The sequence below is a fragment of the Penicillium odoratum genome (genome assembly GCF_028828045.1).
Source record: "Penicillium odoratum strain IBT 22623 chromosome Unknown utg000003l_segment0_segment0, whole genome shotgun sequence".
In the NCBI taxonomy this organism is placed as follows: domain Eukaryota; kingdom Fungi; phylum Ascomycota; class Eurotiomycetes; order Eurotiales; family Aspergillaceae; genus Penicillium; species Penicillium odoratum.
In genome coordinates, this window is record NW_026643145.1 from 2,722,567 (window position 1) to 2,744,963 (window position 22,397).

General features: G+C 41.7%; 4 protein-coding genes across 4 annotated transcripts; 3 read left to right on the forward strand and 1 right to left on the reverse strand.

Annotated features, from left to right (window-relative positions):
• Positions 1–345: 345 nt before the first annotated feature.
• Positions 346–876, reverse strand: N7520_004263 (carboxymuconolactone decarboxylase family protein; the record flags this gene model as incomplete). Its single annotated transcript, XM_057138198.1, has 1 exon — positions 346–876. The coding sequence occupies one exon, from the start codon at positions 874–876 to the stop codon at positions 346–348; it is 531 nt and encodes a 176-aa protein (XP_056998663.1).
• A 1,430-nt stretch (positions 877–2,306) lies between these two features.
• On the forward strand, positions 2,307–3,101 carry N7520_004264 (isocitrate lyase/PEP mutase family protein; the record flags this gene model as incomplete). Its single annotated transcript, XM_057138199.1, has 1 exon — positions 2,307–3,101. One exon carries the CDS (start codon positions 2,307–2,309, stop codon positions 3,099–3,101), a length of 795 nt encoding a protein of 264 aa, XP_056998664.1.
• Positions 3,102–16,295: 13,194 nt separating this feature from the next.
• On the forward strand, positions 16,296–17,831 carry N7520_004265 (uncharacterized protein; the record flags this gene model as incomplete). The annotated part of the gene is made up of 3 exons (XM_057138200.1): positions 16,296–16,438; positions 16,511–17,346; positions 17,398–17,831. 3 exons carry the CDS (start codon positions 16,296–16,298, stop codon positions 17,829–17,831), a joined length of 1,413 nt encoding a protein of 470 aa, XP_056998665.1.
• A 965-nt stretch (positions 17,832–18,796) lies between these two features.
• On the forward strand, positions 18,797–19,500 carry N7520_004266 (glutathione S-transferase family protein; the record flags this gene model as incomplete). Its single annotated transcript, XM_057138201.1, has 2 exons — positions 18,797–19,005; positions 19,062–19,500. The coding sequence occupies 2 exons, from the start codon at positions 18,797–18,799 to the stop codon at positions 19,498–19,500; spliced, it is 648 nt and encodes a 215-aa protein (XP_056998666.1).
• Positions 19,501–22,397: the final 2,897 nt, after the last annotated feature.

Consider the following 22,397-nt stretch of genomic DNA (forward strand, 5'->3'; position numbering starts at 1 on the left):
ATAGCCTATCAAATGGCCCGAGCATGATCTAATGTGCCATAAAGGAATTAATGATTTTCGAGAAATTAACACGTCGTAAACTCGGAAGTTTGATCATGAAACTGCATCAGAGATTGCAACGATAGCATCTAGTCAAACCGGCGTTATCGATTGTTTGCGCTTTAATTATTGAATAAATCAAGACAACTGATGGTCAAATATGTTTTATTTTACGTGTTAAGATGCAAACAGAGACTTTCCAGCTGCGAAGGGAATATTTAAAAGATATTTTCTATTATCGAGTAATTAAAATTTCCATAATCCCCACCAGCAAGATCATATACAGCACTTTTTTAATTCTCATTGTTACTCTCCAACTTCGAGCGCCACACAGAAACGTGCCACAGTATTGAATCCAGCAATACTTGCTGTCAATTCTACCATTTCCTTTTCACTGAAAAACGCCCGAGTCAATTCGAAAACGGCGTCAGGAACCTTCCCGGCGGTCGTGATAGCGTCGGTATATTTAACAACAGACAGTTGACAATCGTTGAGCCCTTTTGCCCCGGTCAAATGAAGATTGCGCACATCTTCAAGACCTTCCTGGCTAACTCCTGTTGATAGGGCAATAGGCGCATGAATATTCCATTCGTACCAACATAAAGTCAATGCGGTAACTCGACAGAATACAATTTCTCTTACATCTGGCGGCAGAGAATTTTTTGTTCGCAGAGCAATCATAAAAGAGTTAAAACCATCGGTAATGAGTGGTGCATATAGCAAGGTTCGGTCGAGAGGGATCAGCGCGCCGCCTCGACGCTGGAGTACGCGATCAAGGATTTGTTTTTCTTCATATTTCTCGAAGTAAGGTTCAAGGGGCGTATATTCAAGTCGCATTCTGAGATAGGCAAGAACAAATTATCGGGATAAAAGGTATAATAAGACAGGACGGAGGTGGTTTGATCAATAAAACTTTTGGGTGGGTTCGAAGAGCTTACTAAAGTGCCCTAGCATCAAACAGCGTTGTACAGGCCCATTTATTCGCCGATATGGGCTCTACGTGGGTCATTTGAGACAAACAATTTTCATCTTTCCCTCTCGGCCGACATACGTAATTGCACCACCTAACGTATTGCAGCTTTGCTTTCCGCATAATGTTGACGCGAGCGAAAATTTGTCAAAATTACTGCATCCTATCCTGTGACTGGCGGACGAGACCGAATCGCCGATGGTCTCCATGCTTCTAGCCTCACTTGATACTGCATTTGAATGATGCTTTTTTTTTCCTCGGTCAAACTGAAGTTGAGTAAGTCAGCAAGCATTTCTTATACTGATCGGCACCATTTGGTTCATCGCAAAGTTGACTAGATCTGCTTGTTATTGCGTTTGTTTTACTCTTAGGGCTAGAAGCAAATTCGACTGAATCCTTTTTAACTCACTAGACTGAGAATTTTGCTACCATAGTTGGAGAATCTCCATGTCTCATAGTTGCGATTTAAGTAGACATTGGTGAAGACCGAATCTGGTTTATGGTATATTTGCAGTTAACACATCCGATACTTATTGTAATAGTTAGGGGGAAATATGAATTGGATTTCATTTTTGTCCTAGTCAACAGAAGAGAATTATTCTATGCCACCTGGTGTTTCAAGGGAAAGTCTTCAAGATTTAAATCGTCTTGATTTCCTCTTCTCACATAGTTTCCACAATGAAACCTGCCGATTTTAATGGAGAGAAGTTTGTCTAAATTTTTCAGCTGATAATCTTTACATTATGTAATAGTGTCGGAAAACGAGACTCAATTTATTTGAGTCGTGTAATTTCCGACTCCTTTCTATTTTACGATCGTGCTGAAAAGTGGAACTCAAAATCAATCGTCGGGAAGTTGTATTTCGGAGGCGGGCCCAATCTTTACGTGGGCTGATTGGTCACATTGGTCGCAATTCACTCAACTCTCTTATTAAGAAACTGCCGATCCGGAACTTTAATGAAAATCATGTGTATACGCCGCTAAAATGACAAATTCTATTAGTAAGATAAATCACGAACAGCCAAAAAAAATGATAGCCCTTACAGATATTCATACGAGTGCAATTGCGGAATTGAAAACAAAATTAGTAGAAATCAAGAATGGGCAATAGTATTTTTTTACTGAAATATCCTGGTCTACTTTCACAACACTTTCGTTCCATTTGGCATTTTTATTTTGAACCATTTGGTTTGCAGAAAGAAAGTACTGGTTCTTTGTGATATCGAAATATTTAGTAAGTTTCCATACTTCTATTATGCTTGAAACCTGCTAAATTGACTGTGGTTCTGATAAAGCAATGAAATCGACTGAATGGCGCAATCAGGCCGAAGATCGAGCGAGAATATTACGCAGTTTACATTGTCCAGGAACTCCCGTCATATTCGCGAACGTTTTTGATGCTCCCACCGCGGAAATTGTTGCCCAGAACCCAGCTACCAAAGCTCTCGCCACTGCTAGCTTTGCCATTGCAGCGGTCAGGGGTTTGGATGACGACGATCTTGATCTCGAAACAAATATTGAGGCGTTGAAACACATTATACCTGTTGCTTTGGAACATGGAAAACCAATCACAGTAGACATCCAGGACGGATATGGTGACGATCTAGAGTCAGTCGTCACAAGGATTATTGAGCTCGGCGCGTCGGGTTGCAATATTGAAGATCGTGACAACAGTACTGGTGGGTTACTTTCGAAGGAGATCGCTACTGAACGCATTCAGCGTGTCTGTCACGCTGCATCAGTTGCCGGCGTCCCTAGTTTTGTTGTGAACGCTCGTACTGATGCAATACTGCTGAATAATGATATCGACGACGCTATTAACCGTGGCAGATCGTATCTACACGAAGGCGCAACAACGGCTCTCGTATGGGGTGGATTACAGCGTGGTTTGGCAAGGGGCGAGGTCGAACGAATTTCTACTGCATTTGATGGCCGCTTAAATGTCATTGCTCGACTCAATACTGGGGGGTTGTCAATTCGCGAACTGGCTGAGATTGGAGTCGCTAGAATAAGTGTGGGCCCTGCACTTTGGCGTCATGCAATGTCTTCCTTTCGTGAAAAAATGCAGGAATATCTTATCCCCGAGAGATGATTTGGTTAAATTGTATCTCAGTATTATGAAGATTCCCCTGGTAATATATCTTTCCTATTCACGAAGTCCATGGAGAATCGAAGCCTCCGAGACTTAGAGACACAATGCGTGATAGCGCAGGGATCAAGTTGATTTCCAATCAACTTCATCTTCTCAATGTGTATATAACCTGGTTGGTGAGGTTTCTAACCAACTTCACGAGGGGTCGGGGAAAATGAAGTCCGTCCATACATCCATGCGTCTGTCATATGTCGATCGATCAGCTTGAGAAATGAGTTCGCAGCATCCGGATGTCAGGGCGGGCTGGATACCCAAGCCTCTCAGCCCATCTTCGGCCCTTATCGCTCCTCAAAGCCGCCAACCCCGCTCCGCCGACCGAGCCACCCACATTGCAACAACATGTCTACCAGATCCTGATCATCATTCAACCGTGGCTGCGGGAGATCTCTCGTATCATAGACAAGCACATTTCGATACCACCACTCAACGGCTGGCTCAAAAATGAGTTATATTGCAAACCTCCTTCAGGTGTTGGCGGGTCGGTGTACCGTTTGCCTATGTTACAACCATCAACCAAGTCTTTGTAGCTACTGTAGTGGGGAGAAGCGGTTGATATAGGCAAATCGCCACGATTGGTCGGATCTAGAAGAGCAGGCTAGCTCCATTTCGATTGCTGGCTTAGATATCTTCATTCGGAAGGAGGAATAGTTTTAATATATACGTTACATCCTCGCAATTTGTCCTGCTCTCTACCAGAGCGCTACATGGTGGATGTGGTGTCTCGATACCATATCCATGTCCCATTCCACCTGTGAGGATGCTCAGATACCCACAGAGATCAGGATACGACGTAGCTATATCGGATAAAGGAAGCAGTAGTGGTTCGACGAACGTAGTAGCTTGAGGAGAAAGTAGAACAGGAAGCTGAGACATAAGCTAGATACAGTTGCAGGCGTGGATGCCTAAGTGGATGCCATCCGCTCAGGGCATCAATAACAATGGGAACGACCTAGTTCGTTACACCACCCGCACATTTTTATCGTGTCGCTTCGAGAATCCCTTCCCGCTCACTACCAACTACAAAATAATTCCAGGACGCGATGCAACAATTTCCTTTGTCAGAATGCATATGGTAGATAAGTTGTCCCAATTTGAAGCCTATTTTTGGAATGCCCTATATTGTTACCTACTCAGGCACTGTTACCCAATCACTTCAACGACGGCCTTTTTAATTAGCGCCGGCATCATGCTTTTATGAAATCTTCAACCATGAACGTCGATACTGCTTTCGAACAGTCCACTACAATACCTGAACCAGAACCGCAACATTCTCGACCGATCTGCTCTTCTGAAGTCTCTCGGCCTCTTCAACTTCCCCATTCAACACCCCCGCTACCTCCATACAAGACCTACGACCTACCTATGTCTCACTGCTTCAACATATTGAATCATGTTTGCCGCAACTATTTTGTGAGAGCTGTCAATTCATACCTCTCCTCAAGCGTATATTTATAATAGAAGACCTTTATCATAGCAAGCAATGGCCATTCAGGATCGACAACAGTAAACGCTCCGCCAATCAAACTCGCAACAAAACATGAATGACATGAATTTTCTAACCAGATTTTAAATTTCAGTTTAGCCAGTATTTTCGTGACTTCTCGCCGAGATACAGCAAGCTGCGGACAATCGTCAGCCGCCTTCATTAGGAACTAATTATGGCCGCGTTATGAGAGTAACCTAAGATCTCGAATGGCTAAAGGCCACGACAGTACTAACCGGTTGAAGCTCAAAGATCGCCATCATCTATCCCGCACTTATAATATTGTATATTGATACTTGAAACACTGGTGCGAGTCGTTCCACACTTTGCATTATCTTTGTTAGCCTATAGAACGGAAGCATATTGCGAGCTTAATTAAATCTAGTACAAGGCTACTTGACCTTGTACGTCTTTTTGTATTTTGTTTGGTGAGCTGTATAAATAGTCATTCCGACGAGAAAATGATGCAATTGAATTAAGAACGCCTATAATTATCCACTTCAATGATCATAACCTTCGTTCTTGGGCTTGAAAGAAGATTCTGTCTACAATTTAGCCATCAATCTCTTAGTCCCAGTCTTGATCAACGTAGCTTTAATACTTGCGACTGATGCTTTCGTCATGCCCGCCTCAGACCTTTTACTCTGATATTGAGATAACGCATTTTCATCCGCTAGCCAGGCTTGGAACCAACGCCCGATCCACTCCGCTGCAACTTCAGAGCTGTCATCAATCTGCTCAAAAACCAGGGTATGCGAGGCGTTCTCAAAGACCACTTTCTCGACCATCCCTTTTGCAACACCTCCATTTCCTCCGGGCCCTACCCCGGTGGCTTTCATCCTAGCGTCTTGTTCTTCTAGCGATGAAGCATAACTACTGCCTCCAAAAACCCAGAGTACACTCGGACGAATGAAGGGCAGATTCCGCATCGAAGACCAAATCTCTGGCCTCCCACAGATGAATGGTCTCTCCGTGTGCGGATCCCAGTCTGGTAAAATCAGCCGGTCTAATCTATCTGCTTCGGGTTCGAGATTTGGGATTGTGTAGGACCAAGATTCCTGGTGTCTGGTTGTTGTTAATGTCACGGCTGATTTTAATAAGTTAGGATCGGTGTCCGAATTGTACAGCTTAGTTGGGGTAGATCGAACCCCAAATTTGAGTAAACGGTCCACCACTCGCGGATCCCACTTGCGAAAGGTTTTTCGGAGCGCGGTCTCGGCTTGTTCTCTTGTATCCCATAGATCTCTTCGCTGAGAGACAAATCTGGCAGGGTTTATAGGTCCCCAACTCTTGGAGAAAATAATCGGCTCATACAGAATTAGCGTTGATAGTAGACGCGGGTGGAGAATAGAGAGGTGAATTCTAGAAAGAACATTAGCCACAAATAATACCAGGGAACGTATAACAACGGGGAAAGCTCAGCGCTACGAACAGCTGGTTGCATCCCATACTATGTGCAATGCCAATAATTGGGCGTGGCATATCTTTTCGAAAGTGATTAACCATGTGTAAAAGGTCTCTAGAGTGATCGTACCAGGGAGCTTTGCGGTAGTTAGGACTCTTCTATCTATATCAGGCGAAAAATACTGGGTTCACAGACTTGTATCCCCTTGAATATGTTCATTCAGAACACCGCTAGCGCCTTGGTTGGATGCATCCGCAATCCATATCGCACGGAGTGATACACCTTGCGCCTGTAAATGAGCGTATAAATGCTCCCAAAAAGGCTCAAAAAGTTCCTTTTAGACGGTTAATTAAGTAATCATAATTTCACGTCAAAGTAATCTTACCTTGGGTGAACCATTTCCATGTACCCCGATTATGGTCACTGCATTGTTGGGAATGGGATGGGGTCGATCAAGGGGGATGTATTGTTTGACTGCAAGCTGCAATACGGCCTCTTGGTGGCGATTATTCATAATATCTGAAGTATTCTTCTTCTTAGCTATATTCTGAGCATTCTTCGCTGTGAGGATGTTCGCGGATGTGTTGGCCTGCAATCCTATGTACCACTGTTCTGAAAGAGTCCATTGATCCACTTTTCGAGAGCAATATGGTACCCTGACGAAGAGTATAGCGTGAAGCAAACAGTTTGCGGGAGGAGTAATGATGGCACGCAGGTTTCAAGAAGTATGCGGTATTGGTTCTTTAAATAAAAATAAAATACGGCGAAAGGGACAAAGATAGGGAATTTCGGTGTGACCAAACGCGGAAGATTAAATAATGACGTCACGCTCAATCAGCTTCCGAGTAAAATCTGTCAACTCAATCGCATGTTTTTTACCATAGTGAATGCGTGTGAGCGAGTTCAATAGAGTTTATTTAGAAACCCTTAAGTTCCGACCGCTAGTCTGGCTAACATTTACCAGCCCGGATTTTTGGTAGGATTATGTCACCCCAAATACACGTCCGGACCATAATAAGAGCTACGTCAGGTTGAATACATAAGCGGCATAGGGCAATTGGTGGATATATATTTTGACATATGTGCCGTATTCAACTGCGGGTCCCGTAAACCGAAGGAATGTGCCGCGAATAGTCTCTATTGTCTCTTCTTTATTGTTGGAACCATTCATCGTTTGAAACTTATCCATCAGGTCATTTTGCATAGTATATTTTGGAGGGGTATTGACTAGATTGCCTGAGGAGAAATGCCGATGTTTGCGGTAAAAAGAATAATCGATAATACTCTAAACCTCCCGACTCTTTGGCGTTGAAGAAGTCAATCTCGTCATAAGGGAATAGTATGACTAAACAGCACGATTACATGAAATATATTCTCGTAATACTTACTCGTACTGTAAGATAGTATTGTTCTGTAAAGCGGTGGCACTGGATGTTGATTCGGTGAACCTGTTCGAATGCATTTTCCAAGTCCGAATTAATCATGCATGTACTGATGATAAAGTAATAATTGGAAAATCTTCCGCCATGCCTAAATTTGATCGTTGTTTACTTGAAAACAAGCAAGCCTGGTAACATGTATATGTTGAGATCCAAGCAAGCCCTCTAAGTAATTTGTAATAGACTATAAATGTGAAACTTCGGTGTACAGAATAAACAAGCGCCGACCGTCAACGTAGGTTAGTGTTTTAGTAACGTAATCGGAAATTAACACGTAATAAGAACTCGGAGTTTATAGTTGGACAACCTGAGAAGTCCTGACCATGTTTGAGTGATATCGAGGATGTATGCCATTACTAGTGGTTACAACATCCAGGAGCTTTATTTTTCTTAGTAATATTCTTTGTAAACGTAATATATTGCTAAGTAATGTTTTCGAGGTATTGTAAATTGAGATAGACTGCCAGTATGTTGCGTTTCATCCGGGACATTCTCTTTTATTCAGTCAAGATTGCACGCATCTTCCTCGTGCATAGAAACGTAACTCATTCGATCTTAGCATACCTGCTCTATTAATTAAGCACTGGATTTTGTAAGATGTCGGTCAATAAAGACCTGACTACTGGATCCCACGGTTCAGAATATTTGAAACAATATTTTAGTATGGTTGTTTGCCGAACTGGTGTAAACTCGTGTCAGAAATAAGTGGTTCCAGACAGAGACATGCCTCATTTGGCATGTTGTGGTCCATGATTAGGATAAACCTTAAAGTAAGCCATCTGACCAAAGTTCGTCGACAATGGCTACACTTCCTCTCGCCAAGTATTCGTCAAAATACGTGGATACTATAGGGCTTTTTCGCTTCTTACGTCATTGTCGCAGAATAGATTGTATAATTTGAAGAACAGCGGGGGATATGATGTTGGTCGTCTACGGATACTGATCTGGGAGAAGTCTGACGATTTGATAATCCGGACGTCTGTTCGTACAGCTGTGGCATTATTCTCAATCTGCGACCACACTCCGACCTGTGGGTTCGCTTTCGTGATTCAATGGCATGTTACGAAAGCTACAAGCAATACTAGCCTGGGTCGGACGTTCAAGCATCCAAGCGATTGCACGTGCGATCCTTCAAATGATTTGTAAGCTTTGGTAAATAGCTCTGCGCTTACTGTGGAGCCGGCTCGTGTCTTTATCTTAAACCATACGAGTCATGCTTTAATAATGAGAACATGCCTCATTAATGTTCCTTAGTAAGGTCTTTGTCCTTCTACATAGCTTAAAATCGCGAAGCAGCGCACAGAGCAGTCTGAAATTGTTTAGGACGCGTGGCGTGCATTCTAAAAAGAGACGTAAGTTTGATCTGGAATAGCGCCATGCGCTGGCAAATTACGTTAGCGTATGACTCCGTCATCTCGTTATGTCTTTGTAATGGACCGGACATTGCCTAGGCGACCTGAAATAACGTAACGTAGTGTCTGTGCATCATACTGGCGCTTCGACGTATATGTGCATCTTCCAATCCAAGGAGGGGGTATTCATTTCAAAATATTTCTATACCAAGAGTGCTTGACTTCAGGAAATTCATATTTCATTCATTTCTTCCTCCATTCTCACTACAACGGCATGTCTATCAACGAACAAGTGTCTATTTTGGCGATCATCAGTCCCAAGCCAGGTAAAATTGACGAAGTTAGTGTTGACCCAGGGGATTTCAAGTTGCATTAGAGAAACTAAGTCCTAAATCAAACAGGTATTCGAATTTATCCAAGATCCCCTCGTCAATGGAGTGAAAGCATTGGAGCCGGAGTGCATTTCGTTTTTTGCCAATCGAGCAACAGATGAACAGTCGGGCGAGGAGGAAATTTTCATGATTGAAAAGTACTCTCACTCTCCACTATATATAAATTACATCCAGTCATGCAACGTGAGGGCTAATGAAACAACTAGATTCACAAATTCTGATGCGATAGCATTTCACCAGAAGAATCCAGCCTTCTTGGCTTTCGGCAAAGCGTTGGAAGACAAAAAACTGTTACGGAAACCGCTTTATATCAAGGTAGTGAAACCAGTTCTGGGCTTCGACAGACAACAATGATTATCCTAGGACGGCCTTTGCCTGATTAAGCAAGAATTTGATTATGGGCTTTATTCTAAGATCGAATGTTATGGAGCGTGAGGTTGTATTGGAATTGTGTTCATATATCTAGCTGCTGTAGTCCACAAGCTTACTTGGTAATTATAGTCTGGTTAAAGATATCCTATGCAATTTTGACGGAGTTGAAATTGATTGATTCAATTCAGTTGCACAACTTCAACACGCGATAGGCTATCTTAATCACAACAACCGCCACCTTCTTGTAACCGGAATTCTTCAGTATTGATTGGACTAAACATGATGTATTCTATCAACCCCCAGTTCGTCACTTTTGGAACTCTCCACGTCTATAGTCCGAGTGAAGTTAGAGATATAAATTCAATTATTCCGTGGAATTAAGCTATACGAACCTACTGAATCATGTAGGTTCACTTGACATCTTTTATTTTGCTCGTATATCGGCCCTCGGTTGTTTCAATTCTACACAGAATATCTCCTGGAGCAGGATTTTCCAGTTTGTATGCTTCTTCGCAAGCCACATTGTTTCCAGAGTCAGCCAAATATGCGTAGGGTTGCTCATCCTCACTGTTCGAATCCGATGCGCTGTGTCCAACCCCGTTTCTTGTTTTAATGTTTTCGGAGGAGAATGAAGTAACAGAGTTTTGCGCCCGTCCTTCGTATGGGTAAACTGCTTTGACGCTTTTCGTGGGGTGAATGGCAGATATATAGGTTGTTATTGAATTCAAAACAGATGCATGGCCAACAAGACGCCGCAGCTGATACTCAGATCGGGCACCTTCATGTCTTAGTTTCTTTGTGGCAAGGTACCAAAGGAAGTATATTTCGGTGATGCGCATCGTCTGAAAATACCCATACTAATATTGAGACTCGCTCCATCAGCAAAGAGACAGCTTCAAGCTGATTTATCACTGAATTGACGAGCTTCAAAGCATCGGAAACATTTAGCAAGGCATGATTTTGCCTTACCGACGGATTCAAAGAGTAAAACGGAGAGTATTCTAGCTGCTGAATCAAAAACCGATCATGGAAACCAAGTATTATTTTTAATAGTCTACACTGCATTGTTGACCGTGATAGCGCGAGCTAAAAGTAAAATTTGCCCCTTCTCCCCAGATATTCCATATGATCGTGTTTGAAAATTGAATTATGAATGATCGAACTCCTGATTGTTCGAATGAATAAGTCGAAGTCATAGAAAGCTCACGAACTAACTATTTAGTTGGTATGAACTGAGTCAGAGACACTTAAAATATGACTCCGTTCGACCTCTCAGAGAAGTAATAAACCGTTTGTCATATTTTAAACGCTAGCTAAGCAAAAGCACCAAACTACCGACTTTTGCGGATTTTTGGCGCAGTCATCAATTCAAAAAATTATTGTCTTAGGTCTGCTCATAGAGGCAGCCTTTTTTCTACAGATCACTCGCATCTTTTGTATTTCATGGAAACGTTCATCTCCGTACTACAGCCTACCCTGCGGCAGTGCTCCTTTATTAAATGTAGCGATGTCATAGATGTTCAAAACTTTCTATAATCATCGCTCGCCGAAAAAGAAATGCTCTCGCCGGAAGTCTCGTAACGCCGGTTCTAGACTGTGAATAAAATGTAAGACCGATAAAACATTACATCTATTTTACGTGATTTGACGAACCGAGGAAATGGTCATATACCACTAGAAACTTTCATGGTTGGCTGATTCATCGTTCATTTTATTCCCCCTCGTAAGTATTCGTACGGAATTTGGAACTATAGTGTCATTACACGCCATAGCACGATTATAAAGACCACTGAGATAGCTCAACCAATCACAAGATAATTAATAAATAGTCCGATTGTATTGGACATGTTCAGTACTACGATCCGGCCTTAGCAATATTCACTTTTCTTTCGGACCTATGTATGAAGATTGTCTCTACTGGTGTAGACTATGTTAGTGTGAACTCAATCTCTGGGGCCCTTTGAAGCTAACCGAATTCGGTAAATGCCGCCGACTTCGACCATATCAAAGTTTGCCAAAATTTAGTCTACGATTTGTCACATCACACATGACTTTCGGCATGAAACTTTATAAATGTTAGTCATATTAGTTTACCACTTGCAGCATATATCAGAGGATATCTGAAGGTTTAGCTGTCAAAACTGAGCCCTCGGTGTCGCCGCATTGTACTAGTATGTTCTTACCCGATAGAGGAAATGCTCCTCATAAAGGGCTAGACTAAACCTTGGTTAGATGAAGAATAAAATAACAAGATTGAGCAGTATCGCTGCGGGAGTTTCCAGAGAGTGGCAAAATGATAAGTGCATATCGCAAATCCGAAACTCTCCTAGCTGTGTTCAACATCGATCTTGAATAGTCTATAGTGAATAGGCCACTAAATTTAATGTATATGCGCAATTAGTTCGGTTACGAGATCACAAGTTGAACAAGGAATTTCCATAGTGAGCATAGCCATATCCCCTTCCGTATGTCTGCATGAATTTGTAATATATGACTTACTGTGTTTCAGACGTACATATAACTGGGCGGGTACGTGGTGGCACGAGAATAGAATTGTGTAGCTTCCTATCTGCTTCTTTAACCAACGGACGCCATGACTGTCGTATTCATACCTAATGAAAGAGAATGACTCCATTTTAAGAGGAGTATTTCATCTCATAAAACAGATACCCCGCAGCCGAGTCACCATATACGGATCAGTCGCATAAGCTCTACAAACCTCACCTCGTGCTGTTGGTAATGGATTACGAAGCAATCCACACACTCCTATTATGCCATGTCATAGATATATCGCAAAAAGTGGCTACATTAAGGGGTATAAAGGAGAGAAAATCCTTCAAAGAGTTTTCTCAGATATCATCAAAGGAGCTCATTCGTCCAAAGAATTAAAGTTTTAAAAAACAAAATGGCGAAACAAAGAGCTAAATAACGACACCGGGTCCAGGGTCAAAACAAAGCTGAAAATATTGGAGCAAGAAGGCGTGAGATTCGATGACCAAGGCATGCTTTCAGATCCCAAGCTTTTGTTCAAGGGTCCTTGGAAGGTCGGATAAGATGATGGCCGCCATGACGATGAATTAATTATTTAAGTTGTATGAATATGGAAAGAGGAACTGGAATTATGTTATTTGTATACAGTGTGGATGGATGAATGAGTGGATTTGATATATGCTGATCCCTCGATTTTAGTTGGATCCTCGGTAATGTGAAGTGTATAGATCCATTTCTAGGCAGACATTTTGATAGGCAGTAGGGAAATGAGCTGCTGTGATTGGAAATATTGGATCTCTTAATATAGATCAAATATCACACTTTTACCTTAATCCCGGGTTTTAACTCTTGGGGCGATATGTAGCCTACCAAAATTAAACAAATCCGTGTACTTACAGGTGCAACACTTCCGGAATGAACTTATAGCCTTGGCGAGGCCTATCGTCGCCTAGGTAATGTGTCAGTCATTAGGCTGCCTACTTGGAGCCTGACTTTGAAATAGTTGTGAAGGTTCCGCAAATTTCAATATAGCATCCACTATCTTAGCTAGGGAGACATTGCTGGTATTGCCTCTCTTACCTGCACTGTAACCTCCTAATAAGATAGCCACGCTATTAAATGCCTTACTAACCCTCCGATATAGTGCCCGCCGCAAAATACTAAGGTTGGGTCAGTCTAGAAGGATATTCGCTATATGTTCTTAATCACCACAGACGCATAAGTCGTCGTCTCGGAAGCGAACGCCCTTAGGGTATATAGCTAACTAACGGTGCCTGTTCGTAGCTGCGTTAGTAGATAATTTCGGCTCCTTGATAAGGATCTATAGAGTTTTCTCGTGCATTTGGCTAACAGCGTGCTGGTAATCATGTATAGATGATTGCACGATGATTGCCAGTTTTGAACTGTTCTATCCTTATCCAAACTATTATAAATCTGCTCTCGACTAAAAAACTTCTTCCGTGCTAAGAAAGGGGATAGGTAAGTTTTACCGGGAACGGCAGCCTTTATCGCTAGCTGATTCGCAAGGTTATTCCCAGACACGTAAATGTGCTTAAAGTAGGCTTATATATTCTAGAGCTTGATCATAGGTTTTAAATTCTCTTCGTGTTTGATATGATGGGGTAGGAAGCGGTGGCACTGTTAATGTTGAGTAATCTATACGCTTCTTTATTAATTGCATGCATAGCTTTGTGAGAACAGTAATAAATTCGCTCTTATAAAGTTCTGATTTCAGAGAACCGGTAAGTTTATATTGTTGTAAAAGGCATTCAATATTACCCAAAGAAGAGTCTTCTTACCTAATTTGCGAATTGGCGACTCAGATTTAATACTGCCATTGGGATTAGAGGAATTCTAATCTCCACAAATCAGAATGATACAACGGTCGCTTGCTATCGAGGCGTTTGACTCCGGATCGCAAGGAGGATCTGCGTTTTGCACGGGGACGAAAAATAAAGTTAAAAATGTGGTCTTGGCAAACTTAATATGTTCATCACTTAATATAAATAAAGACTTTAACAATACCTGTGACATCTATAATTAGCGTCATGTGTTCCAGTTTCGTGCTTGAAAGTTCCTTCACGTCTGGTTAACTGATTAATCTCCTCAAAGCTCGCGGTCAATTGATTCTTTCTGCTTAAGTACATGTAACATCACAAATATCACGACTTTATCAACGTGTTGGGAGACTTATACAACGAACTGCATATCAATCTAGAGTTGGATCATTCTTCGTAAAAGCATTGACTTTCGAGATAATGTCCCACCGCTTTTTTATTTTCTCTCCAAAATGGAATTGCGGTAATGATTTCTGGATTAAGCTTTCCAAGGGGTCGAAATTGTAAATGTTTGTACCTCCTGCCCCCCACAATACGTGTGCTAACCATGGCACGATATGTAAATTGGCAGCGGTGACATCTTTACCAGCAGCGTAAGGTAGAGTGAGCATTTCATCAAGCCTCTTGAGACCATCTGCAAAGTCTTGATAGCCAGCCTTGGAATCGCGGAAGAACTGTTCATGTTCTGATTCTGCCTTCAAACTCTTACATAGCTCGTACAGTTTTCCATTCTCGTGGATACGTACTTAATATAATGGTATCTCAGGGTGAGAGATGCCATATTGAACAAGCTTCTTTTGTCGATTTGCAAGGAAATCATTCGAAAGCTAGCTCTTCTTGCATCCAGCTCTGTTTGATCACGTGCTTGTAGAAGAATAAGATTTGTCGAGAGCTTTTCCTGGTGGACATGAGAAATTAAATCATCAACTCTTCGCCGCTCTTCAGCGTTAGTTGGAAATAACGAATTGATTTCCGGGCGAAGAGAGTCGTTATACTCCAAAATGTCCACACTTTCGTTTAAGGGCTTGGAAGATTTGACGATGTCAAAGATGGGATTGTCCCATTGGGATTAATATTCACATAGTCGGGATTGAAGTTTTCTCCACCAACTATTTTGATTTCGTTAGCCGCCATGGAAGAAAGAATGAAGATCAGGAACTTTACCAAGGTCTATATTTTGCGAGTCATATTCATACAGTTTATATTTCTTGTGTACAAGGGCAAGGTGAGGAACATAAGCCCATTGCGAAGCCGTAGACGTGTAGATGGTAAACTAGTTAGTCAGCTAGGGTGCAGATCTATCTCTATTTTTGACATACCTTGGTCTTGAAGTCGGTGATGTTGAATAGTGAGCGCCTGATGATACAGATCAGGAATGATAATGTTTTGTCTTTTTGAGATTTAGCCAACAAGGCAGACTTGAAAACTGAATCCGTTTTATATCATATCTCCCTTCTCGCTATCTGATATTCTTGGATATTCCTGACACAGCGAGATTAATGTAATGTAGTCACTCAGTCTTACGTGTTACTGCCAAATCATGAGACATCTAAGCATTCTATCGATTACGCGGTATTACGTCAGCGGATTTGATTAAACAATTCCCGGCCGTGCGGAATACTATACCGCGTTAGACAATTCCTAAGTCGATCATCTCAACCAACACCCCTTAATTCTACCGCCTCTCTCTATTTCGCTCAATACATTTGTTTGTTTCAATTTCAGGATTATACGTTTCGTGAGGAAATTGTTTTCCTAACACGAGATCAAATGACCTCTTGTATTAAAGAGGACCTTGGCATCCTCTTTGCTAGCGTGACTTAAAGTTCATGCGTCGTTACATAACCGCACTTTGTCTTTTAACGAATAGTCGCCCGTTTGAGCCTGGTTCGTCTTAGTGATTTTCGTATTTTTGCAATGAAATTATGTCTGATTAAGGAATGTATCACGGTATGCGGCCAATCGTTCTATGGTTGCGTAGCCAAATCTCACGAAAATGTTATAATGAATGTTACCTTGTTGATAAGTAACATAACGTAACCAGTTACAAATAGCTGAGTCACGGGTCAAATATGATCAAAAGTAATAATGCCGGAAGTAGCGAACATGGGTTCACGAGATAGTAGAATATCATTTGTACACAGAAGATGCGGTCAGTTTAGGTCAATGGCTATTTATATCTTGGAAGACTAATCTTTTAGATGTGGTTGTAATTAATACCCAGCATCCGTTTCACAACCATATATTCGCAGTTCACGGACCTCATTGTTGAATTACTTGGAATTTTCTTCACTCGCTGAAGACCGAAATCAGATCTGGGGCCTCTTACCTGACTATATTACCGGACGGTCTATTTCTTTTTCATGGAATCCCAAAATTATGACTATATTGTGCTTGGGGGAGGAAGTGGCGGTAGTGGTAGCGCTCGTCGTGCTGCGAGTTCATTTGGTGCGAAGACTCTCATTGTAGAAAGTGGACGTTCAGGAGGAACTTGTGTGAATGTCGGGTAAGCTACGTTCGGACATTGACGTCAATCATGGTGATGTCCAATTATAGCAAAACTTTTAACTGTCTGCAGATGCGTTCCTAAGAAATTAACCTGGAATCTTGCATTTGTCAATGAAATGATCGAAGCAAGCAGAAAATACGGTTATAATATTCCAGATGAAGTCACTGTTGATTACAGTTCCTTCAAAGCTAAACGTGACGCGATTGTAAAACGGCTCAATGGCGTTTACGAGCGAAACTGGAAGAAAGAAACCATTGATCTGGTGCGAGGACGAGCTTCGTTCGTGTCTTCGCAGACAATTGAAGTTACAAGGTCGGACAATCTGCGCAAAATACAGTACACAGCGCCACATATTCTCATTGCGACTGGAGGCCGACCAAACATTCCAGACCTACCTGGCGCTCAATACGGCATGACGAGTGATGGATTCTTTGATTTAGAGGAACTTCCATCTAAAGTAGCAATTGTTGGAGCTGGCTATATTGCAGTTGAACTAGCTGGAGTCATGGCAGCTCTCGGAGTGGAAACACATATGTTCATCCGAGGTTCTCATCTTCTCAGGAAGTTCGATCCTATGATACAAAGCACGATCACCAATCATTACGAGCGCGCTGGTATAACAATTCATCGGGAACACCGTGGGTTTGCGGAAGTTCAGCTACTCAAAAGTGGGGAGAACAACCATAAGTTTTTAAAGTTAGTTAACCAGGATGGATCGGAAATCATAGTGAATGATATTTTATGGGCGATTGGCCGCAGCCCAGAAATTTCGGATTTACAACTTGATCGACTCGGGATCGACTTAAACAGCTCCGGTCGCGTCAGAGTCGATGAATATCAAAACACTTCAGTGAAGGGTATATATGCACTTGGAGACGTTACGGGTCAAGCTGAGTTAACTCCAGGTATGTAAAGCCTTTCCTTGAAAACCTTCCGTACTGAATCTTTCGTTTCAGTTGCCATCGCAGCAGGCCGCCAGCTGAGCAATCGTCTATTTGGTCCCCCCGAATTTGCAGCTTCAAAATTATCCTATGAAAATATCCCAACTGTCGTTTTTGCACACCCCGAAATCGGTTCTATTGGACTCACAGAGCCTATTGCACGGCAAAAATATGGCAATAGCCAGATAAAAATCTATCACACCAAGTTTACTGCCATGTTCTACGATATGTGGACAGAAGATGAGAAGACGAAATTTCCGACAGAAATGAAGCTAATCTGTACTGGACCTAACGAAAGAATAATTGGCATGCATATACTAGGCCTGGGAGTATCTGAAATGTTGCAAGGATTTGGGGTGGCAGTCAAAATGGGTGCTACAAAGAGTGACTTTGATAATTGCGTGGCAATTCATCCTACAAGCGCGGAGGAAATTGTGACTTTGCGTTGAGTCAACTTTGTCTTTGATTTATCCTATTGAATCAGATTGTCTGAAGAAACTTTTAATTAAGCTTGGGAGATGTTTTTACGGCGCGATCATATAATCTACTTGTTCTTTAACGCGGTTTGTCGTACAAAGCAATACGTGAAGCGCCTGGTGGATGAAACAGGAACTGGCAACAAGTTTCGTCGGGGTACATAACATAGGGCATTTCAGCTCCATGACTCTGCTTAGTCTGATCGCAACTATCTAATTGCGAAATAAACTCAGCAAATGAAGGCCTTCCGCTGAAGAGATTTCTGGAACCGAATCTAGTGAACTTCCCAGAGTTCTTTCAATACAAAAAAAATGCAGACTTTCCGATCTATTGCCAAGATCTTCAGAAGTAATCGCATTATTTTCAGCCAACCATTAGGAACTCAATGCGAAATAAGAGCAGCTATACCTGCTTCTCTCGTCTGACACTGACCTTTTTCCATAGCGCCCTCTAAGATAAGCGCCGTCGTAGAACACAAATATATGAGAATGAGCTCTTCCATATTGATAATAAAGTTCAGCTGAATGACTAATAAAGCTATTATTTGTGAGTTAATTGCATTTCACAATATAATCATTATAATTACGTTTTCAGACTGTTTGGTGCGTTCCAATTACACAGAAATTAGAATTCCGATGTCATATACCTAATTAGTAAGACTTCCTTATTAACTAAAATTCATGTTCGACCACTATCGAAGCCCGCTGAAGTAATGAAGTTGAGGTCTTTGCTGTAATTTACGAGACAGGACGTGAAATAGCGCCACGGAAGCAACCAATCAATTTATCACTGCCGGCCCCCTTTGATGAATCAGCAATTCTGTATCGCTCATGTGGGATTTAAATACCTATTGTCTCGAGTGATCATGCATTCGATTTTACCACATTCAATACAATCTCACATTTAATGACTCCAACTTCTTTGCTATTGAACAAAAATGCTTACATTCTACTTTCTGCAAACCTCCCGGGCATTTCGGATTGCTTGGTTGCTTGAGGAACTGAATGTCGAATATGATTTGAAGTCCGCTGAGCGCAATCCCGACCTCTCCGTCCCAACTTCCTTAAAGGTGCCCACTTCATTGGGAAAATCACCGGCCATTCGAGATGGTAATCTAGTAGTTGGGGAATCTGGAGCAATTACCGAGTATGTTGGTATTCAGTCAGTCATTTAGACAGGACTTAATTGGTAACCACATTTAGATACCTCGTTGAAACATACGATACTGAGCGTCGACTGATGCCTCTCGATCTGGGTAAAAGAGTCAAAGTAAGAGAATACATGTGGGCAGCTGAGGGAACTTTCTTGATGCATGGCCTTGCGATCTGGGCTCTCCGACCTGCCTGCCCAGAATCGGTCAAAGAGGATGGACTGGATGAAATCGAAGCAAAGCTCGCGGTTCCCGTTCAAAGGGACTTCGACTGGCTTGAAAATGAGCTTGCCAATAGTGGAGGACCGTTCCTTTTGGGTAACGATGTCACGGCTGCCGATACTATGTTGGCATTCTCCTGCCAATTCATTATTGCAAGTAACTTGGGCCTGGGGAAAAAGTCATGGCCCCACATCAATAAATGGCTTGAGAATGTCGAAAAGCGAGATGCTTACCAGAGGGCGATAAAAAGAACTGGTCATCATCTTTGATTGTTAAATCCTGCTTGACGAGTGATGTTGGAGCTGCTAGTATTTCTTACAATAAAAACGGATCTGGAACAATTTGTAGCAAGAGAAATAACAGAGAAATAACACAATGTTGGGGGGCAATTGACTGACCGTCACCAATGTGCTAGTGATCAACGGTATATTATCACATGTTCTTACTTTGCCTGTTCGCTCTCTCCATTCAAAAAAGGACAACGGGCAGTGTAAAGCGAAGGACGGAAGAAAGGAGCCTTGATATGCTTTAGTCTTATATTTAATAATCTGGGAACGTTCTATAACGCCAAATGCAACGAAAATTATGTTATATAACCTTAAGAAATATGATTTCGTCAGCAGATAAGGTGTCGTCTTCTAGACATGATGTGATAAAGAAAGCAACAAGATATCAATTCCTTTCATCACCAATTCTCAGCCTTTGGGTCGTAGTAGATTGATACACCTGGGAGGGTATATATGAATAGAGAATGAGAGGATTTCTGGTCACAATAGAGAAGCACTCTGAGTAACATATCTCTCTAGAAACTTCCCACGGCGTGGTAAAAATTTCAAACGAGAAGAATCCACGCCTTTAGAATGTTGTTGTATGCGAAAACTTCATTTGACTGTGTTTCTATGTACAGTATCGCTTGGAGTTACATAAGAGTTGCGAAATAGAGATTTTGGATAATTATTATCGCTTGGTCCATCTGGGCTGGAGATAAGGGTTTGTAACGCCCCCTTTCCAAAATGGTGGCATTTTCCGTCTCTGACCGACTATAGATAGAGGTATTGACGAGAAAATGAGATCCGCTTTCGCAAGTGGCCAGGCCGATGAACGCGCGACGACTGTTCGGGTTAGTTGTGCAATTAATCTTCTTGAATCCTACGTGGGCCCATAGGTCCACGTCCCATATTTGCAGGTCTATGACGGACCTCATCCAGCCGTGTCGGCCGTTATATAAGCCACGCTACGTGGTCTACTTCCGTGTGGCAAGTGACAAATCGTAACACGTTAATCTTGTAGTATTTGTAAGATCGTAGTACTCTCTAATAAATGTGCAAGTAGACTTCCGCAAAGCCCAACTTGGGCCTAAGAACTCGGCCCAAAGCCCAACCCAGGCTGGGTCCGGGCCGAACTTCTCCAACCCGGACCCAACCCGGACCCAACGCTGGGCCCCCAGTAAAACCCAACCAGGCCCAACTTAGCCCAACTTTTGCATAATTCTTGTCATAACTCTGCTCAGTCATCAAGATAATATACCGTTCTTTACACATGTCTGGTCTAGACAACGTAGCACTATGCCTTCTTTTCATAAATCATTTGAAATTTTAAGAAATAGACTTGTATTCATAAGGAGTTGATTTAGCATATACTAAATTACCATAGAGCTATATGAAAGTTCTATTATTCTAGGCGCGGTCTGTTAATCATGAGATTTCTGCCTTGAATTAATAATGAAGTGATATTTATAATAGAAGGTACCTAGTGCATCTTTTGAGAGTAAAGAAAATTTTTATTGAATTGCACTAATTTAACAAAGTATAGAGAATAACATATATAAAAGTGATTCATTTTATTTATTTAATTAGATTAGTTTACTCAGAAATCAGCCAAAAGAAGACTATAGAGTAGGAAGGCCACTGGAAGATTGAAGTTTTTCTTCTTGGCGTGATGGGTTGAAATTTTTTGACGATCTTAAACATAAGTTGGGCTGGGAATTGGGTTATTATTGGGTTTTTTGGGCTTTTACTGGGTTTTGGCTGGGCTTTCTGGGTTATTACTGGGCTTTAGTTAGGCTTTCTGGGTTATTATTGGGCTTTCTGGGTTATCTCTATATCATATATAGCTCTCTAGCTAATCAAACCTAATTCTTCTTATTACCCCCTTATCATGATTGATATATCATGTTTATTTAACTTATTTCCTACTACCTAAAGATACTATTACTTAGTAGGTGTCTCTTTAATCAATCCTCCCTTACATTTAATATTGATTATAGAGCTAATTCATTATATCATAAAGTCAGCACTCTGACTTCGTATCCTTAATTTATAACGGTGAGATAGACAATCTTAGCTATCTTATAATACCAAACCCCCTAGCCACTCCATCTGGTAGTTAATATACGCTTGATGCCTCTGAACAAGACTTTCTCCGACCTCTCTAACCGGTAGTTCCTTCCTCTTTTACACGCGTTAGACCTAACCGAAGGAAAGCCTTTATTCTCTATAAAAGAATAGCCTATAGTGAATAGGTGGACTGGTGGTTATAGACTGATTATGGGAGAAAAAGTAAGATCAACTGGGACTTAACCCGACATGCGGAGATTTGGAGCCAGTTCCACCAAGTTACCCATAATATGGATGGTGCGCTAAAGGTAATGTGTCAACGCTGTGGTGCTATCCTTGAGCATCTATACACAATTAATCTAAAGGTAAAGGGTAAGGCGTAATACCATGGTATATCGATAATATAAAGATACCTTAAGATAGTAGGGTGTTTAAAGGCTGGGTAAGGGAAGGGGAATAAGGTCACTAAATTTCTAAAGAATGGGGTATGTTCGATCATTTCTTTAATCCTATCTTTGGCCAAAGTCAGTGTCTAATATCTTAACTAGTATATTTTGGGGAATACTAGAGACTACTGATGGATAATAATACGCCCTTTTCATAAGAATTATGGGAAGAAGACCTCCTCCAATTTTGAATACTTAATCGACTCCTACTTTACCTTATTGAGCATCCCTCGCTCCGGCGTCTGATTTCTCGGGCTCGCTGCGCCCTAAGCCTACTAATAATCCCCTCTGCTGATATAATCCGCCGCTGATTAATGGGAGTGGTTTTATTGGGGTTGCCTCACAATGCCTGTAGCCTCACCATGTCTGTAGCCTCACGTGATA